The 15,666-nt window shown below is 32.3% G+C and overlaps 1 protein-coding gene across 1 annotated transcript in view; it reads left to right on the top strand.

Moving 5' to 3' along the window:
* LOC106469415 overlaps nt 1-15,666 on the top strand; it is a 42,592-nt gene that overhangs the window by 15,330 nt on the left and 11,596 nt on the right. The window contains exons 8-14 of the mRNA XM_022397931.1: nt 916-991; nt 2,971-3,076; nt 4,493-4,574; nt 5,276-5,420; nt 6,197-6,259; nt 8,053-8,229; nt 14,557-14,622. Of these exons, the coding sequence (XP_022253639.1) occupies nt 916-991; nt 2,971-3,076; nt 4,493-4,574; nt 5,276-5,420; nt 6,197-6,259; nt 8,053-8,229; nt 14,557-14,622 (715 nt within the window). The remainder of the gene's footprint in view (nt 1-915; nt 992-2,970; nt 3,077-4,492; nt 4,575-5,275; nt 5,421-6,196; nt 6,260-8,052; nt 8,230-14,556; nt 14,623-15,666) is intronic.

Here is a 15,666-nt window from a genome sequence, read left to right as displayed (position 1 = left end):
AGCATATATCCCGTCAAAAATGACGGGGCAAGTACCCCCACCCCATACTACACCCTAACCTCACATTTCATAGCAAACTGAAATAAATATATTTTGTGAAATCAAGCTTGACCAACAAAGAGACTGAAAAGTGCAGTGTAGCCAAACGTCTGTAAGTTCCTTTGTGAGCCAATCAAAAGCAAGATAATTCATGAAATGAATTTGTGGCGAATTCATAGAATAATTATTGGTAAAAATCAGTTATCTTAACAATTTTTAATATAGGATAGCATTATGGTAACACTCCGTTCCAACAATGGCTTTTATGTCATGTTGCTTAGCAACAAAATTATTGAATCGGCATGTTTACTTTCATGTTAAATTTTATGGACTTGGCTCTAGGATAGGTGATCCCACTTTACATATTTACTTTAAGCTTATTATACCAACACTAACTACACTTATAAGGTTTCACGGCAACCCCCCCCCCCTCCTTCACGGCACCCTAGCACCCCCGTCACTAAAATCGTAATGGGCAGACGGTAATCGAACTGTTCTATCTGGATAAATTCATTTTGGCTTTTATGACTCTTTCTTTTTCAAGAATGAATAATGACGTGACGTGACACACAATGACTTTTATATAGATTAGGTGAAGCTAAAGATGTGCTGAAAACTTTGTAATCATAATTATGCATTATTTTTACAAAGTGCAAATAAAAAAACGCATATGATCAAAGTTTTACGTTTACTTTCTATAAAGGAACTGTGTCGTCAGTGTTCCCAAAATACTAGAATCCAATTAAACATATTTACATTTATAATGCACCTTAAATATTCATTGTTAAATAGCAAAAATAGTGATATATGTATATATGTGGCACTCAACCGTTTAAAAACGTTCTTGGTAATTATTTTTTGTATTGTTTTTTGTAGCATGATTGCTGCTTTGGGTTTAATGGAAAACAGTTCAGTTGTTCTAGTTGCCAGCATGTTGATATCACCTCTCATGGTAAGATGTTTTTTGTTTTGTTTTTTTACAAAGTATAAAGAAAATTTACAATAAAAAAACTAAATAGCTTTCAGCTGGTTAGTCCATCAGAAAACAAAAATATATTACATCATCTGGTGGATTGAAAAAATTTATAATTAATAAATTTGAATACTAGTTTAAGTAGAACGCTGATCAAAAAACGTTTCAGACGTTCAAATTCGCGAGGCAAACATTGGGAAAACTAAAAATGCAAGAAGAAAAGATACAAGTGAAATGTTTGTGTGAAAGAAAAAACGGTGTGGCTTTGGTAAAGTCTTGGCCACCTTCTACGACTGATGAAAAAGAAAGTTTATTGGTTGTTTGTTTCTGGAGAATGGTGTTTATCTGGCATTTCTGTTGAAATACACCAGATATTTAATTCATAAATGCACGGCGCAGATAACTCATTGTGTAGTTTGTGCTTAACAACAAATAAACATTCTCGAACTTAGGTCAAGACATTATAGTGTGCTCAACATTTTCTGGTAATATCTAGCTGTATGGTAGAAGGTGGAATCCAGTTAGTCAAGATCAAAAAAGAACGACAAGAAATATAAATGGTAGTAAGTGCGTCGTTTATACAGATTTCAATGATGTAAGAACAGAAAAATAATATGAAAGGTGGAGTATATAAATAGATCTGGTATTAAAATTGGTATTTAAATATTGTAAATAATTATAATACAAATTTATATTAAAATACAACTGAGGACTCTGACTTTCCTTTCTGGTGTATGGCGGGTATCTGGTAAGTGTTCTTAACATTTGTTTCGAGATTGTGGAAAATTTTAACCAAGGTAAAAAAAGCATTGTATTGAGAAATATTATTGTATTAAAATATATTATGAAACTGAAGCTAATAGAACGTGGTATTTATCTGCTAATTCTAGATAAAAAAACCCAAGTGTATCAGCCTTCAAACTGGAAAGAGCATAAACGTGTTTCCAAGTTGTGGACCATTATGATGCTCATAGGTGTAGCAGATTTTTTGAAATAAAAAATATTGTTGAAAGTACATTGGTCATGAAGTAATACGTTATATTCAAAGTAACCAATCATCTTATAGAAGAAAATTCCACGTCAACTACACTTGTCAGAAAAGAAGCCAAGAAAAACTCACACATATATATATATGAACAACCACTTTCTCAAAGAAATGTTAGAATATCAAGTCACTACTTCAATAATAGCAAATAAACTACATTCTTAAAGACGTTCAAGCGAGCAATTCCAACACTGTAAAATATTTTAAAAACCTCGGAGTCTTGAATATCTCGTTTTAGTTTCCCTTTTATATTTTTACAAATGTTTATTTATGTTTTTCAATTTTGACGGTCAAAAACGTTTGGGTCAGCGGGACAAGCAAGTGGTACTCTGGATTTTTAAGTGTAAATTGTTTCCACGCAGTTAAGTTAATTTTGTCTTTATATAGTTTATTCAGTTCCAAATCATACACTCATACTCAGTGGAAGTATATAGAACAGTAATTTTGTCTGAAGGGGTTTCATTTTTTCAGAAAAAAAATACAAAAAACATTTAATAGTTTTTTTTTGTATTAATTTAAGAAAGGATCGCCATAGAAACAAAATCAAGTTTTTTGAACGACAGTCTACTTCAGTTATTTGTGGTGTGAACCATAACAATTATTGCTATAACAAATGACCTGTACACATAATGTATCGACCACTACTGTATTTGTTTTGTCACACCCGGCCTTATAAGCTCTGAATTTAACAAAACGTGTCATCGGCAATGTATATGGCGGACATATTGTGATTGAACTACTAGAGGACTAATTAAAGAATTTAATATTAAAACTGTAAGAGGCTTAATATTCATGTCTTACGACAAATGCAATTAAATAAGATTAAAATTAGTTATTTATTATTTGTTTTTAACGTAACCTTTTCTATTATACTTTTGAATTAAACGCAATTTTTCTTTAATATATCATACAGGGTCCTATATTGGCAGGAACGTTTGGTGCGGTGATCGAGGATAGATCTTTGAGAAACCAAGGTTTAACGAACGAAATAATTGGTTTATCTGTGTGTGTTGTTTTTGGTAAGTTACCACAATGTTGAAACATAAAGTAGAGCAATGCTTTCAAACATAAACTGTTGTTTGGTTAAGATTCATGCAATTTTGATAAACCACAAAATTAGCGAAAAGTGTTAGTCTATTAAGTGTGATAAAAATCACACTATAAGTGAAAATATTTTCTTACAGTTTGTTTGTTTATTTTAGCGTAAAGCTACAGAATAGGCTCTCTTTGCTCTGTCCACCACGGGGAATCAAACCTCGGATTTTAACATTACGATTTCTTACAGATAACTCGTATTAAGCCTGTTAATAGTGATCTAAATATTCTTCAGTATATAGTGTGTTTCGTCACACTTGCGAGTCTTAACTAGACTTGACAGAAAGTAGTATTTGTTTCCAAGAAAGATGCATTTTTTCTTCAGCAGGGGTATAAGGCTACTAAAGACTCTAACTGGGTCTAGGGTGCTAAGTGACGAATTTCATTACTTAATACACGAGTTTCAGTTTCTCCCGTTTCATATGTTTCTTAAAATGGCAATGAAATAATACTTTCGAAATGATTGATATAACAATATTAATTAAAAACTTAAAATCAATAACCGCTAATCCTGGCATATCTATATTATTAGTTTCCAAAGAAAATGTAACGTTGTTTCTGCATCATTTACTTGTAAATGAATAAAATGTTAATTCCATCTCCTTCTAATTTTAGTTCTTAGGGCGCATAAGAGTCTTTTATCAACGGATCTGTTGGCTTTTGGTATAATTTATGAAGTTTCATCATAAAAATTTTAACAAAATTATACTATATTAATTTTATTCTATTAAGATAAATTTAGACATATTTTCAAAAAGACAAACAAACTGTTATTTTAAGCTACAGGTGACTGTATTAAGTGGATCACTTATATGAATAATAAAGTTTATTTTTAAGATTGAAACACCTATTACATAAAACACTTAAGTGTTTTTAATGGTCAACAGTGTGTTACTATATAAATTATTAGCAGAGTTTTAAACTAAAGTTTATGATTATAGTCAAAATATTTCTCTCTTCTTGTGGAAACGGGCGTGGCCTAGTGTTAGCATGCCAGACTTTGAATCCGAAATCTATAGTTTGTGTTCTGTTGCCATATTCGTGCCCAGTACTTTGTGCATATGGTTGTGTTATAAGAGTGGTGGTCAAATCCCACTATTCGACTAATGTAGCTCAAGAACTGGCGGTGAGTGCTGTTGACTAGCTACCTTTCCTCTAGTCTTGTCAGTTTGAAATTAGGGACGGCTAGTGCATACATCCCTTGTTTAGCTTTGCACAAAGATCCAAATAAACATATTATTGTTGTATACAAACTAAAATCATGAATTCTGTTGTAGACTGAAATTCTTAGGGCAGATATGATATCGAGAGTGTGAGTATATGTATTTTATCTTGAATAGGTTTTCTGTTCGGTCTTATATGTGGAAACTTCAGCGACACTTGGGGTCAAGGAGAGTGGCCAACATCAGAAATGGCTGGCAGGTTTGTCAAAACATTCTAATTAGTATTTTAAAATAACGTGATTTAAGTCAGAGGTTCCCAAACTTGTCTTGTCAAAACATCCTAATTAGTTCTGAGTATTTTAAAATAATGTGATTTAAGTCAGAGGTTCCCAAACTTGTCTTGTCAAAACATCCTAATTAGTTCTGAGTATTTTAAAATAATGTGATTTAAGTCAGAGGTTCCCAAACTTGTCTTGTCAAAACATTCTAATTAGTTCTGAGTATTTTAAAATAATGTGATTTAAGTCAGAGGTTCCCAAACTTGTCTTGTCAAAACATCCTAATTAGTTCTGAGTATTCTAAAATAACGTGATTTAAGTCAGAGGTTCCCAAACTTGTCTTGTCAAAACATTCTAATTAGTTCTGAGTATTCTAAAATAACGTGATTTAAGTCAGAGGTTCCCAAACTTGGACATTTTCCCAAGATTCTCACAATCTTCGGACCAAATTGTAACTACAATTAAGTTCTGCTAAGTTACAACTAAGCTAGAGTTTTCTGGTTGAATAAAGGCTGACATCTGTCTGGCTTCCATGAAATGACCCAATGACATCGCGGGGGTTCGTGAATTACAGTTTGAGAATCTGCGCTTAACGTTATAAACATAATTATAATAATAATTGTTTAGAAATATTACATAGAAATATTTAGTACTCAAGTTTTTTCGTGTTCTTTATTACTAGGGGCTACTGGAGAAGCTTATGGGTAGGCTTGCTGATTGCACTGCCCTCTGGCGCCGGTGTGGCTCTCTCAGTGCTGGGCGGAAACGCTGGATCTTTGGTTGGTGTGGCTATTTCAGCCTCTCTGTTGCCTCCTGCAGTTAACGCTGTACGTTTATCTAACGTATATTTACAGTAATTGCTATAAAGTACACTATTTGAATATAATTTTAATATTGTTATTGTTTTAAAACCATTAACTTAGTCAACTTAAAAGTTTAAGCATTTTCCTTTTGTGTGTCTTCATCCTAGTGGCGTATATTGAGAAGTTTTATGAACTATTGAACCGTGAATGTCCTCGTTCTCATGACATTTTTATATCATATCAAATTGTGTTTGCTTACGTCTCCATCTTAAAATTGTATGTATTTTTGCTCCTTAGTATTCTCTCACTACTTCATTTTCTTAATTCAAGATTTGTCAACTGATATTTATAATAGCAGCTTGTTACCATGTCACAATCAGTTATCAAAACTCGTTTACTGCTGATAATTGTAATTATGTTGGAGCCGATCAATTATCAAACCTCGCGACACATCTGTAGATTTAATTCTGTCGAAGTAAAGTCCCTCCCGTGACTAACCTACATCTTTGTTATAAAAAGGAAAACTATTGCCCATAAAGCTAGAAATTACTTCCAGCGCATTTTTATTGAATATTAGTACTGCTGGAAATTTTGAATTTCTCTGTGTATAGTAAATTTACTTTTTGTATTACATAAATCAAAGTAAAATATCATAACTTTTCTCCCTCTCTGTATTTCAAGAAAAATAGTTCAGTTTTACAAGAAGAATATCTCAAGGAACTTCATGGAGTTAATATTGCTTTTAGAACACGTGCTTACAAGTTACTTTAAACAAAAAACATTTTTCTATTGTATCTTAGGGCATTCTGTGGGCTTTGGCGGTGCTGAAAAACTTGCGTTCATTGTCAGAGAAAGTCATAACAGTAAGTTCCGAGTTCCCATAAGATATATTCTGTCACAGTGGATTATGGGTAAATTATTATATAACCAGAACTGGCTGGGTTATGGTCATGATTGAGATAATGGTTAGATTAACAAATTGTTTGACAACAAATATTACGGTGTGAACTAGCTTGAATTAGTGAAATGTAATTTTTTCATCATTCATATATATGTATTAACATGTCTTGATAAGGGTAAACATTTTAAAACAATGTTATTTATTTAGTTTAACAACATATATTATTAAGTTATTATTTTCTTGAATCAATCTGCTCCATTATTCAGAAGAACTAACGAACAAGCAAGTAAACTTTCAAAGTTATTTGCTTGCATAATAAAGTTTAAATTGACTAAATTTACGACTGAAAAATTAGAAGTAAAACTTCCTACGCAAGAGTGCCCCAGACTAACAGGATTTGCGTGCTGCGTTAGTGAGCCTAATAACCTACGCAAGAGTGCCCCAGACTAACAGGATTTGCGTGCTGCGTTAGTAAGCCTAATAACATTTGCTGACAGTAGTTACAATTTACTTGACTATTGAATGTGAATCCTAAGTGTAATCGTTGCAAGCTTCAAACTGCTGTAAGTTTAATGCCATTACAAGTTATTGAAAGCTTAATGCTATATCTTAATGCAAAATTACGATAGCTTATTACATTTCTATGAACTCAATAAGAGTAAACTTAACACTGTTTCTTAATGCTAACAGGAATAAGCTTAGTATTGGTGGTAAAAAGTAAGTTTGATTGCTTTTGTCAAAGAAAAATTGTAATCTCAGTTCTGTTCTATGATGATGATGGTTGATATAAACTTAATAATGTTTGGTGTAGTTATTATTGTAAGTTTAAAATACGGCATAAACATAATATTGTGAGCAATGCGTTTCGTGGACGTAATAGAAGTAAGCTTAAAGTTGTTTCCAGATGAAAGTAAGCTATTTTTCGTGATATGCGATGTTCTTTGTTTTTATGACATGTTTGAAAGTATGTTTTATAATAAATTGTACAGAGTATTACATATATTAGTGCATGCATTATGTTAACATGCGCGATAACACCTCCTTTCCACACAAAGTTGTATATATATATATAAGCTATATGTAAGCTAAGGACATTATGAGAAGAGAAAAACAACAATGAGGAGTAAACAACCAAAAAATCCCCCCAAAACATCAAGATACAATTATAAAATCATCTTAGCTTTCAAGATACCTGCAGAAGTAGGACTAACAAATCAGATGTACTATATATATATATATATAAGATTTCAATTCAGTTTGCACATCTTAGAATTTTTATATTTAAAATGAAAAGCAGATCTGAGTGTTGAAACCCAGAACGTTTTACATCCAAACCATCTTTCATTGTTTACAACCAGCTGCTGAAATAGAATAGGCAGACGAAAACAGTGGGTTATTAAAACAAACAAATGAGGGTAATAGGTTAAATTTACCCTGATACATGCATGTTCCCAAAAAGTCAAAATGTTATTCAAGTTATAAGAAACTAATTGACAATATAGATGGTAAGTTTCGTAAAATAATATTATACTAAAGCATTTCCAACCAAAGTTCTCAATAGCATTGACGGTTTTCACGCTTACTTGATATGTTAGGTTTATAAAATTGCTTTGGCTTTCTTTATATGTATACGTGAACATAGATATGTAGATTAAAAAACGGTTACCTGCTACATATTAAATTACCATGTGGTAAATTAAATTATATTTAACAAAAAAGAAAATAGATAATTTAGTGTTATATTTTTATTTAAAGGCAGAAATAGCTGGCAACATCTACTTGACGAAGCCATCATTAGTGCCCCCTCGTGATTACCAGATCATGTACTCCTTTCGCATGGACAGAGAATGTGCAATTCTGGGGCTCATCAGTTTGTTACTGACCTTAGTCAACATTTTATGTATCATAATAGCTGCAGTGTGTGTTCTGAAGGTAAGATATAGTGTATTGTAGCTCTGTTGTATGTGTATTGTTAGTTTTTACAGTAGCTGCAGTATGTGTTCTGAAGGTAAGATATATTGTAGTGTAGCTCTGTTGTATGTGTATTGTTAGTCTTTACAGTAGTTGCAGTATGGAAGCTGAAGGTAAGTTTTTTATAAATTGTGTAATAGAGTTACTGTTATCTTTGTATTGTTAGTGTTCAACACGTTGTTACTGTAGCTGCAGTAAGACGTTCTAAAGATAATTGTTTGATATAATGAGTCAGTTTGGTAGAGCAATGTTATTAGTTATATTTTGCAGTCATTCCCATTTGAATTGAAGTGACTATTTACGACAACAAATGATTTAGAAATATACATTTCCTGGGAATTTATTTAGTGAGGTAACTAATAACTTATTCATTGTCTAGCTCCAAGTCTTTGTGATTATAGGACAGTGTATTGTTCAATATTTTTTCCCTCGTAGTTGATTGTTAATAATCTCAAAGCAGAGTTATTGTATTCCACACTAGCACCGCTTGGTGGAATAAAGAGTAACAACATAAAAATGGCATGGAAATTTGGAAATTTATTTTTCTTGCTGTAAAGATGTTCGCAAGTTTGGATGTCATATCAACATCATGGGCAGTCGAGTGTTTCTTCCATAACCCCACTTCCTGATTGAAAGATGAAGCGGAGGGAAGAGCATCGTCAAGTGCGACTTTATTTACTCTTTACACCCAGGAGTGAGGGTGGTCAGAGTTGAAAGCAGTAGGAAGATCCCTTTTTTTTACAAAAATATAAAACATCTTAGAGCGAGATTAAACTAGAATTAAAACATGGTATAACTTTTTATACATTAACGTGACATCATCAGCTGTAACTAAAAATCGCTCAACACGGTTTATTTGATACATATATCTATAGATAAACACACAACAATTGGTGACAAGATAATTTAACAAATTTAAAATAAAAATAGTTAAATGCTTTTCGTTAGGTTCATAAAAAGGTCTTCTTTGTTTCATTAAAATTTTATCTTTTATAGTCCGTTTGAACTACTTTCATAACAAATAAGTCAAAAATTATAGGTTTTATGGATACTTTCATGCCCTAAATCTTTAAAATTTTGATAAACATGTGATGAGCTTGACGTCAGTCGTTAATCCACCTAACCTGTGCTCAAGCGAAGCCAGCGCCTGAAAGCATTAAGAGGAGGGGAAATCAAAGGGCACAGTAGAGCGGATAATTTCAAAGTGTTCTAAAATGTGGATAGTTTGTTTCTTTGATTTCTAGCCGCGGCATAGCGGCTCATAGAATGGCTTTGAGTTTTTGTTTTGAACTACAAACATTTAGCTCATAACTCCGCCATCTCTTGACCGATTTGAGATTTAATTACAGTTTTGGACCCAGGAGGTCAAACCTTTTCGATTGATGTATTTGACCACACCCAAGGTCTCATAGGTTAATTTACTCTAATCCTGCCTAAAAGAATTTCAGTTTCAGGTAGACTGGTAGAGATCCTAGTGAGTAATAAAATCGAATCGAGTATACGCATGCCCCACGCTTGGTATTACTGTCGCACAAAAATATAGCTAACAAAAAAGGAAAAAATGGTCTCATAGATTAATGTACTCTAATCCTGCCTAAAAGAATTTCAAGTGTCGCGGCTATAGAGATTTCCCTCTTGTTTTGTTAAGCACAAAGCTGCACATTGGGCTATCTATGCTGTGCCCACCACGAGTGTCGAAATCCAGTTTTTAGCGGTGTGAGCTCTCATATTTGTCGCTGAGCCACTGAAGGGCTAATAGGGAAAGAGAGAGAGGATAATTCTAAATTTTAGAGGTTGATAAACTCATCGATTTATAACGGGCAGATGGGTTGTTATCTGGTTCGCTTGCGATCCACCAGAAAGTGTTTTTGATTATGAATATCAAGTTGTGCCATATTATACCATTACACTACCATTTCACTCTCCGTAGTTCATAGCGCGATATTAATTTCTGCCTTATCGTTAGTTTCCATTTTATAGTTTCATTCCAATAATAATAAACAAAATACGTTGTTTGAATACGTGAAATTACGATTTTAAGTTTTACAGTTTGAATATTTGTATAGTGTACTTTATGAATAGTCGTATACTAGTTTAACTTACAAAGTACATATAGGCCTGTTTTCATATTTACATGCAACATACAAACTCTAGATATTTATCCTGTGCATCGTATTCATATCCATACACTAAGTTAACTTAAAAAATACACAGTCCTGAAACGGACTGTAGCATATAGGTTATCCGTAAAATATTTAAAGTGTAGATATTTTCGACTGAATAATATAAACTAAAAGTATTGAACTATATATATATATATATAAAATTTAGCAATACGACTAAATTAATGAATCATGCCATATATAGCCGTGTATGAATGTGTAAGAAGTAACATTTTATTTATTACAGTTTCTTTAGCACACTTCCATATACTTGTTTAACATACAATCTACGAAGAGGACTGTTTTCCATGCTAACTTAAATCATTCAGGCTCTAGAAATATATCATGTAAAAGCATTAACTGAAGTTGTATGTTCAAATGAAACGGACAATATTATTGTATACTAGCTGGAGTACCCGTCCCCTGGACGAAAGTTATGTTAATTCATGAATAATGAAAGGTTATCTCAGGTTTATTCCCTTATTGTATACTAGCTGGAGTACCCGTCCCCTGGACGAAAGTTATGTTAATTCATGAATAATGAAAGGTTATCTCAGGTTTATTCCCTTATTGTATACTAGCTGGAGTACCCGTCCCCTGGACGAAAGTTATGTTAATTCATGAATAATGAAAGGTTATCTCAGGTTTATTCCCTTATATGTTATTGTAAAAAACACAAAAACACAAAATATGAAACCGCAAATTAGTAAGTATCTCTCCATGGACCCAATAAACCTCCATACCAAATTTAGTGATGATCCGTCCATAGGAGGTGAGGTAGTGGTAAAAAACGAAAATACTCCCATAAAAACCGCAAAATGCAAAACTGAAAATTTATATTTATTCCCGCATGGAACTAATGAACCTCCATGCCAATTTTGGTGAAGGTCCATCCACACTCTGCGAAGTAGTTGTATGGACATACAATAGACAGTACTATTATATTTAAGTAGATTCAATTCGTAAAACAAGGGGTTTGAATAAGTAAAAAATTAATATTTTATTTCATTGCGTTTCACTATTTTTATGTCGTACTTCAAGGTTGGCCCCCCAGTGCACAGATAGCCCATTGTGTAGCTTTGTGCATAACTACAAACAAACAAACTTCAAGGTTTACACACATGTTAGTTTAATTTACAATTTAGTCCTGATAATATAAGACTAATATATCTTATTAGTATAAAACCCTCAAACTCTGGATATTTATATTATGTATCATATTCACATATTTACACTGATTCAACTTAAAGTCTACGTAGCCCTGAAGTGTACTGTTGAGTGTCAATTTATACCTACAATTTTCATACTTTACATAAATATCGTGTATCACATTAACTAACTATAATGCAATACATATCCACTATTATTGAAGCCGTACGGCTTCCTCTTTAAAATCTCTACAAGTATATGTTTCGACGTGATCTACGTCATCTTCAGGAGTAACTTTTTATTGTGTAAATATAAAAAGTTTTTTTAATTAATTATTTATTATAATTTTAGCACAAAAAAAATGCAATACAGTTTGATTTTTAGAATTTTTTATTTTTAATTTCGCGCAAAGCTACTAGAGGGCTATCTATACTAGCAGTCATTAATTTAGCAGTGTTAGAGGAAAGGTAGCTAATCAACACCAACCACCGCCAACTTTTGGGCTACTCTTTTACCAACGAATAATGGAATTAACCGACAGTTATAAGGCCCTCACGGCTGAAAGAGCGTGAATGTTCACTGACTTAGATATTATCACCTGAATAATATAAACTAAAAACAATGCAATATGTCCAAATGCAAAATAGGCTATACAGCTGCAATCATTTTAACATTATCTATATAGCTATGTTTTCATTCTTACATCTACTTTTAACCTTCAAGCTACTAAACTCTATAGGAACATTTTTCTCCAACTAAGACACTGATATTATACTTTGTAAAACATTTATGTAAATGTTAATCAAACGTCATCTTGCATGGCATCAGTTACAGGTTAAAGTGCATAGCACATTCCAGTTGGATAAGTTGTTTTTACATTTGTTATAATATTTACAGCATACTTCATGATTTACACTTATATTAGTTTAACTTACAGTCTATTTAGAGGATTATTTATCATATTAACATAAAACATTCAAACTCTGTCTGTCTCTCTATATATATTTATATAATAAGCCTCACAATAAACTAACTATAATACAGCATAGTTTGACTTTGTAGTTTATTAGACACTACCAATTAAACAGTCCTATAAAGAACTGTTTTTATGTTAACTTATAACATGTAGTTATAGTTTCTTCTGATTCCTATAAGTTAAAAGTATTACTGTATTTCCAAATGGGAATTAGGCACTACGTCTACATACCATTTATTATTTTTTATTCTTATTTCTGCTTTTTCACTCTCTTGTTATAAAAAATATATATGAACATTTTGTTCCAACTAAATATATTAAAACTGATATTATGTGTTCTTAAACAGTTTTCTAAACAAATGTCACACTTTAGAACAAATACAATCATCTGTGTATGATAATTACTGTCTGCGTATTTCGAGTAAGTCTGTAACCTTCTGTGTATAATTGTAATCATTGTATGCGTTTTTTGAGTAAGTCTGTAACCTCCTGTTATTATTGTAACTATTGTATGTGTCCTTTGAGTATGTCTGGAACCTCCTATAAAGATGATGAAAAGATGGTTGACTTTCTTCTTCAGACATACCCCAATTGTCCCAAAATGAGGGTTAGTATGGGTATGTTCAGGATTTAGGTGAACACCTTCTCGTTATATCTGTATAAGAAGATTTACAAGGAAAATGATAAACTTAAAAAAATACCAATTATCTGGTATCCATACTCAAGAGCTTTCTTAACTTCTTCTGTCAACCGAACTCCAATAAAAACTTGTTTTTCATCTGAGTGGTGATCTTTCCTCTACTCAGATTTTATGTGGAGGAAAAGTTAATTTTCCATGACTTCTTAAAGTGATAACTGGGTGATACTTTCCTGTGAATAATAATAATTTAGTAAATCTGTAATCTCTGTATATAATAGTGTTTACTGTATGTATATTTTGAGTAAGTGTGGAACCTCCTGTAAATTGTAGTAATTACTGTATGCGTATTTAGAGTGAGTCTGTAACCTCCTATGAATTATGATAATTATTATGTTCATGTTTTGAGCAAGCCTGTAACCTCCTGTGTATTATTATAATTACTGTATGCATATTTTGAGTACGTCTGTAATATCATGTTATTATGAAAAAAATATGGTACACTATGGCAAAATTTGAACTTTTTTTGCAAGGTATTTCACACAAACAACAGTTAACCCGCGTGCAATTTGTTAAAAAAATTAACATTACACTAAATAAAATTTTTATGGGCTTTCTCGACTTATTTAGGTCTAAAACATGCATGTACAGTTCGTTCAAAACCATATGCTTATCACTTTGTGAACATGCATTCAGACATTTCTGCATATTCCGCTATGTTTGTCTTCATTACAACTTTACATTTACTTTACTTTACAATAATTTTAGCCTTGGTTCATTTCATACATAATTATAAACACCTTTCAGCTACTTTTTTCTTTAGTACAGGATATATTTTTCGTTTTCATGAGTTTCTTTGTTTCAACTTGTAAAACCGTGTCATATACTGAACGCTCATAATTGTTTCATACTCTGTACACTATTATTAATACCATTACTATACTTTATTGTTTACTTTACGTGTAGTTTTATTAAATAAAGTTAAGTCAACGTCGAGTTTGTTTGTCTGATTGCGTAGAATTTTTCAAATAGACCAGAATTTATCGATCTAACACATAATGCCTGAAAGAAAGCGTAGCTTAAATGGCGTGCGTGAAAATGACAGAATAATGAAAATTTAAGCGAGAGCATGAAAACTACCGCTAATGTTCTGCGGGTCGCGGCTAGTTATTATTAATGTTTAACCTTTCAAGTAGTCCAAGCGTTCTTCTGAGTTGTTTGTAAAAGTTACATAAGCCTTATTAACTTTATTTTGAAATCTTAAAACCGAATTTAAAAGGTATGTATGAAGTTTCTTCATAGTATATTATTTAAATATTCAGATTTTGCTCTCAAATAAAATTATAACCGTCATTTTTATTTAGATCAAAGAAGTCGCTCCATATTCTACAATGAACAAAACAAAAAGATTTTGGACAGAAGATGTCAAGGTACGAGTTTTGCTCTGTAGCTTCATTTTTTTGCAAGAAGGTTTTTTTTTACAGATCTTTTTATAGAAAAATCACTTTACTTGCTATGAATATTTTCAGTAATACATGACCTAAACCTTTTTTAGTAACTTATGAATATTATTAATCTAATAAATGCAGACACATTTCAGATACTTGAAATTATTTTTAGTGCAGCAAGTACTAAAAGTTTTCAAATCCCTAGTCTTGTTTAGGTTTCGATTATTTCTTTTTTATGTCTGTCATTTCACAGACATGCATAGGATTAATAGCACTTTATAAAAACGATACATTTAAAAAAGCAACTGGCACCAAAATCATATTCCAAGCCAACCCGGAGTAAATTCTTCATTAGTTACAATAAAGGCATTAGTTACAATAAAGAATTTCTGAGAGAAAGATGGGTGAAAAAACTGGAACCAAAGCAACCTCATTAGAATACATCTCTGTCAAGCTCCACTGGACTTTTGTTCTATTGGTCTGCTTTAATGTGGTTTCGAAAGCCGACATCACGTACGTGGGAGGGGTTGTGGAAAGTTTGTCAAAATAGGTGGTCTAGGACTGACCTCGCCGATCGTGACAGAAGTTTGTTACGTTGAAAATTGCAAGCTCAGGAGATGTTACGTAGTCTTGGCCATCAGAGTGGGGCACGAACGATGAGAGGGTGAAGCAGTTCAGGGGACAGAACAAGACCTGAAACATATTTCTTATAAAGTGCGATTAACCTTCAGGATTTAAAGAAGAGATGATAAAGATATAACAAATATACAAGCTACATAGTGAAGACAGTAAAATGTGATTGGGTGACAGAGGTTGTCAAGAGTAGGGTCCATACAAATATACAAGCTACATAGTGAAGACAGTAAAATGTGATTGGGTGACAGAGGTTGTCAAAAGTAGGGTCCATACAAATATACAAGCTACATAGCGAAGACAGTAAAATGTGATTTGGTGACAGAGGTTCTCAAGAGTAGGGTCCATACAAATATACAAGCTACATAGTGAAGACAGTAAAATGTGATTGGG

This window comes from Limulus polyphemus, unplaced genomic scaffold (assembly GCF_000517525.1).
Source record: "Limulus polyphemus unplaced genomic scaffold, Limulus_polyphemus-2.1.2 Scaffold3473, whole genome shotgun sequence".
NCBI lineage: Eukaryota > Metazoa > Arthropoda > Merostomata > Xiphosura > Limulidae > Limulus > Limulus polyphemus.
This window is presented reverse-complemented; position numbering and strand designations above follow the sequence as displayed.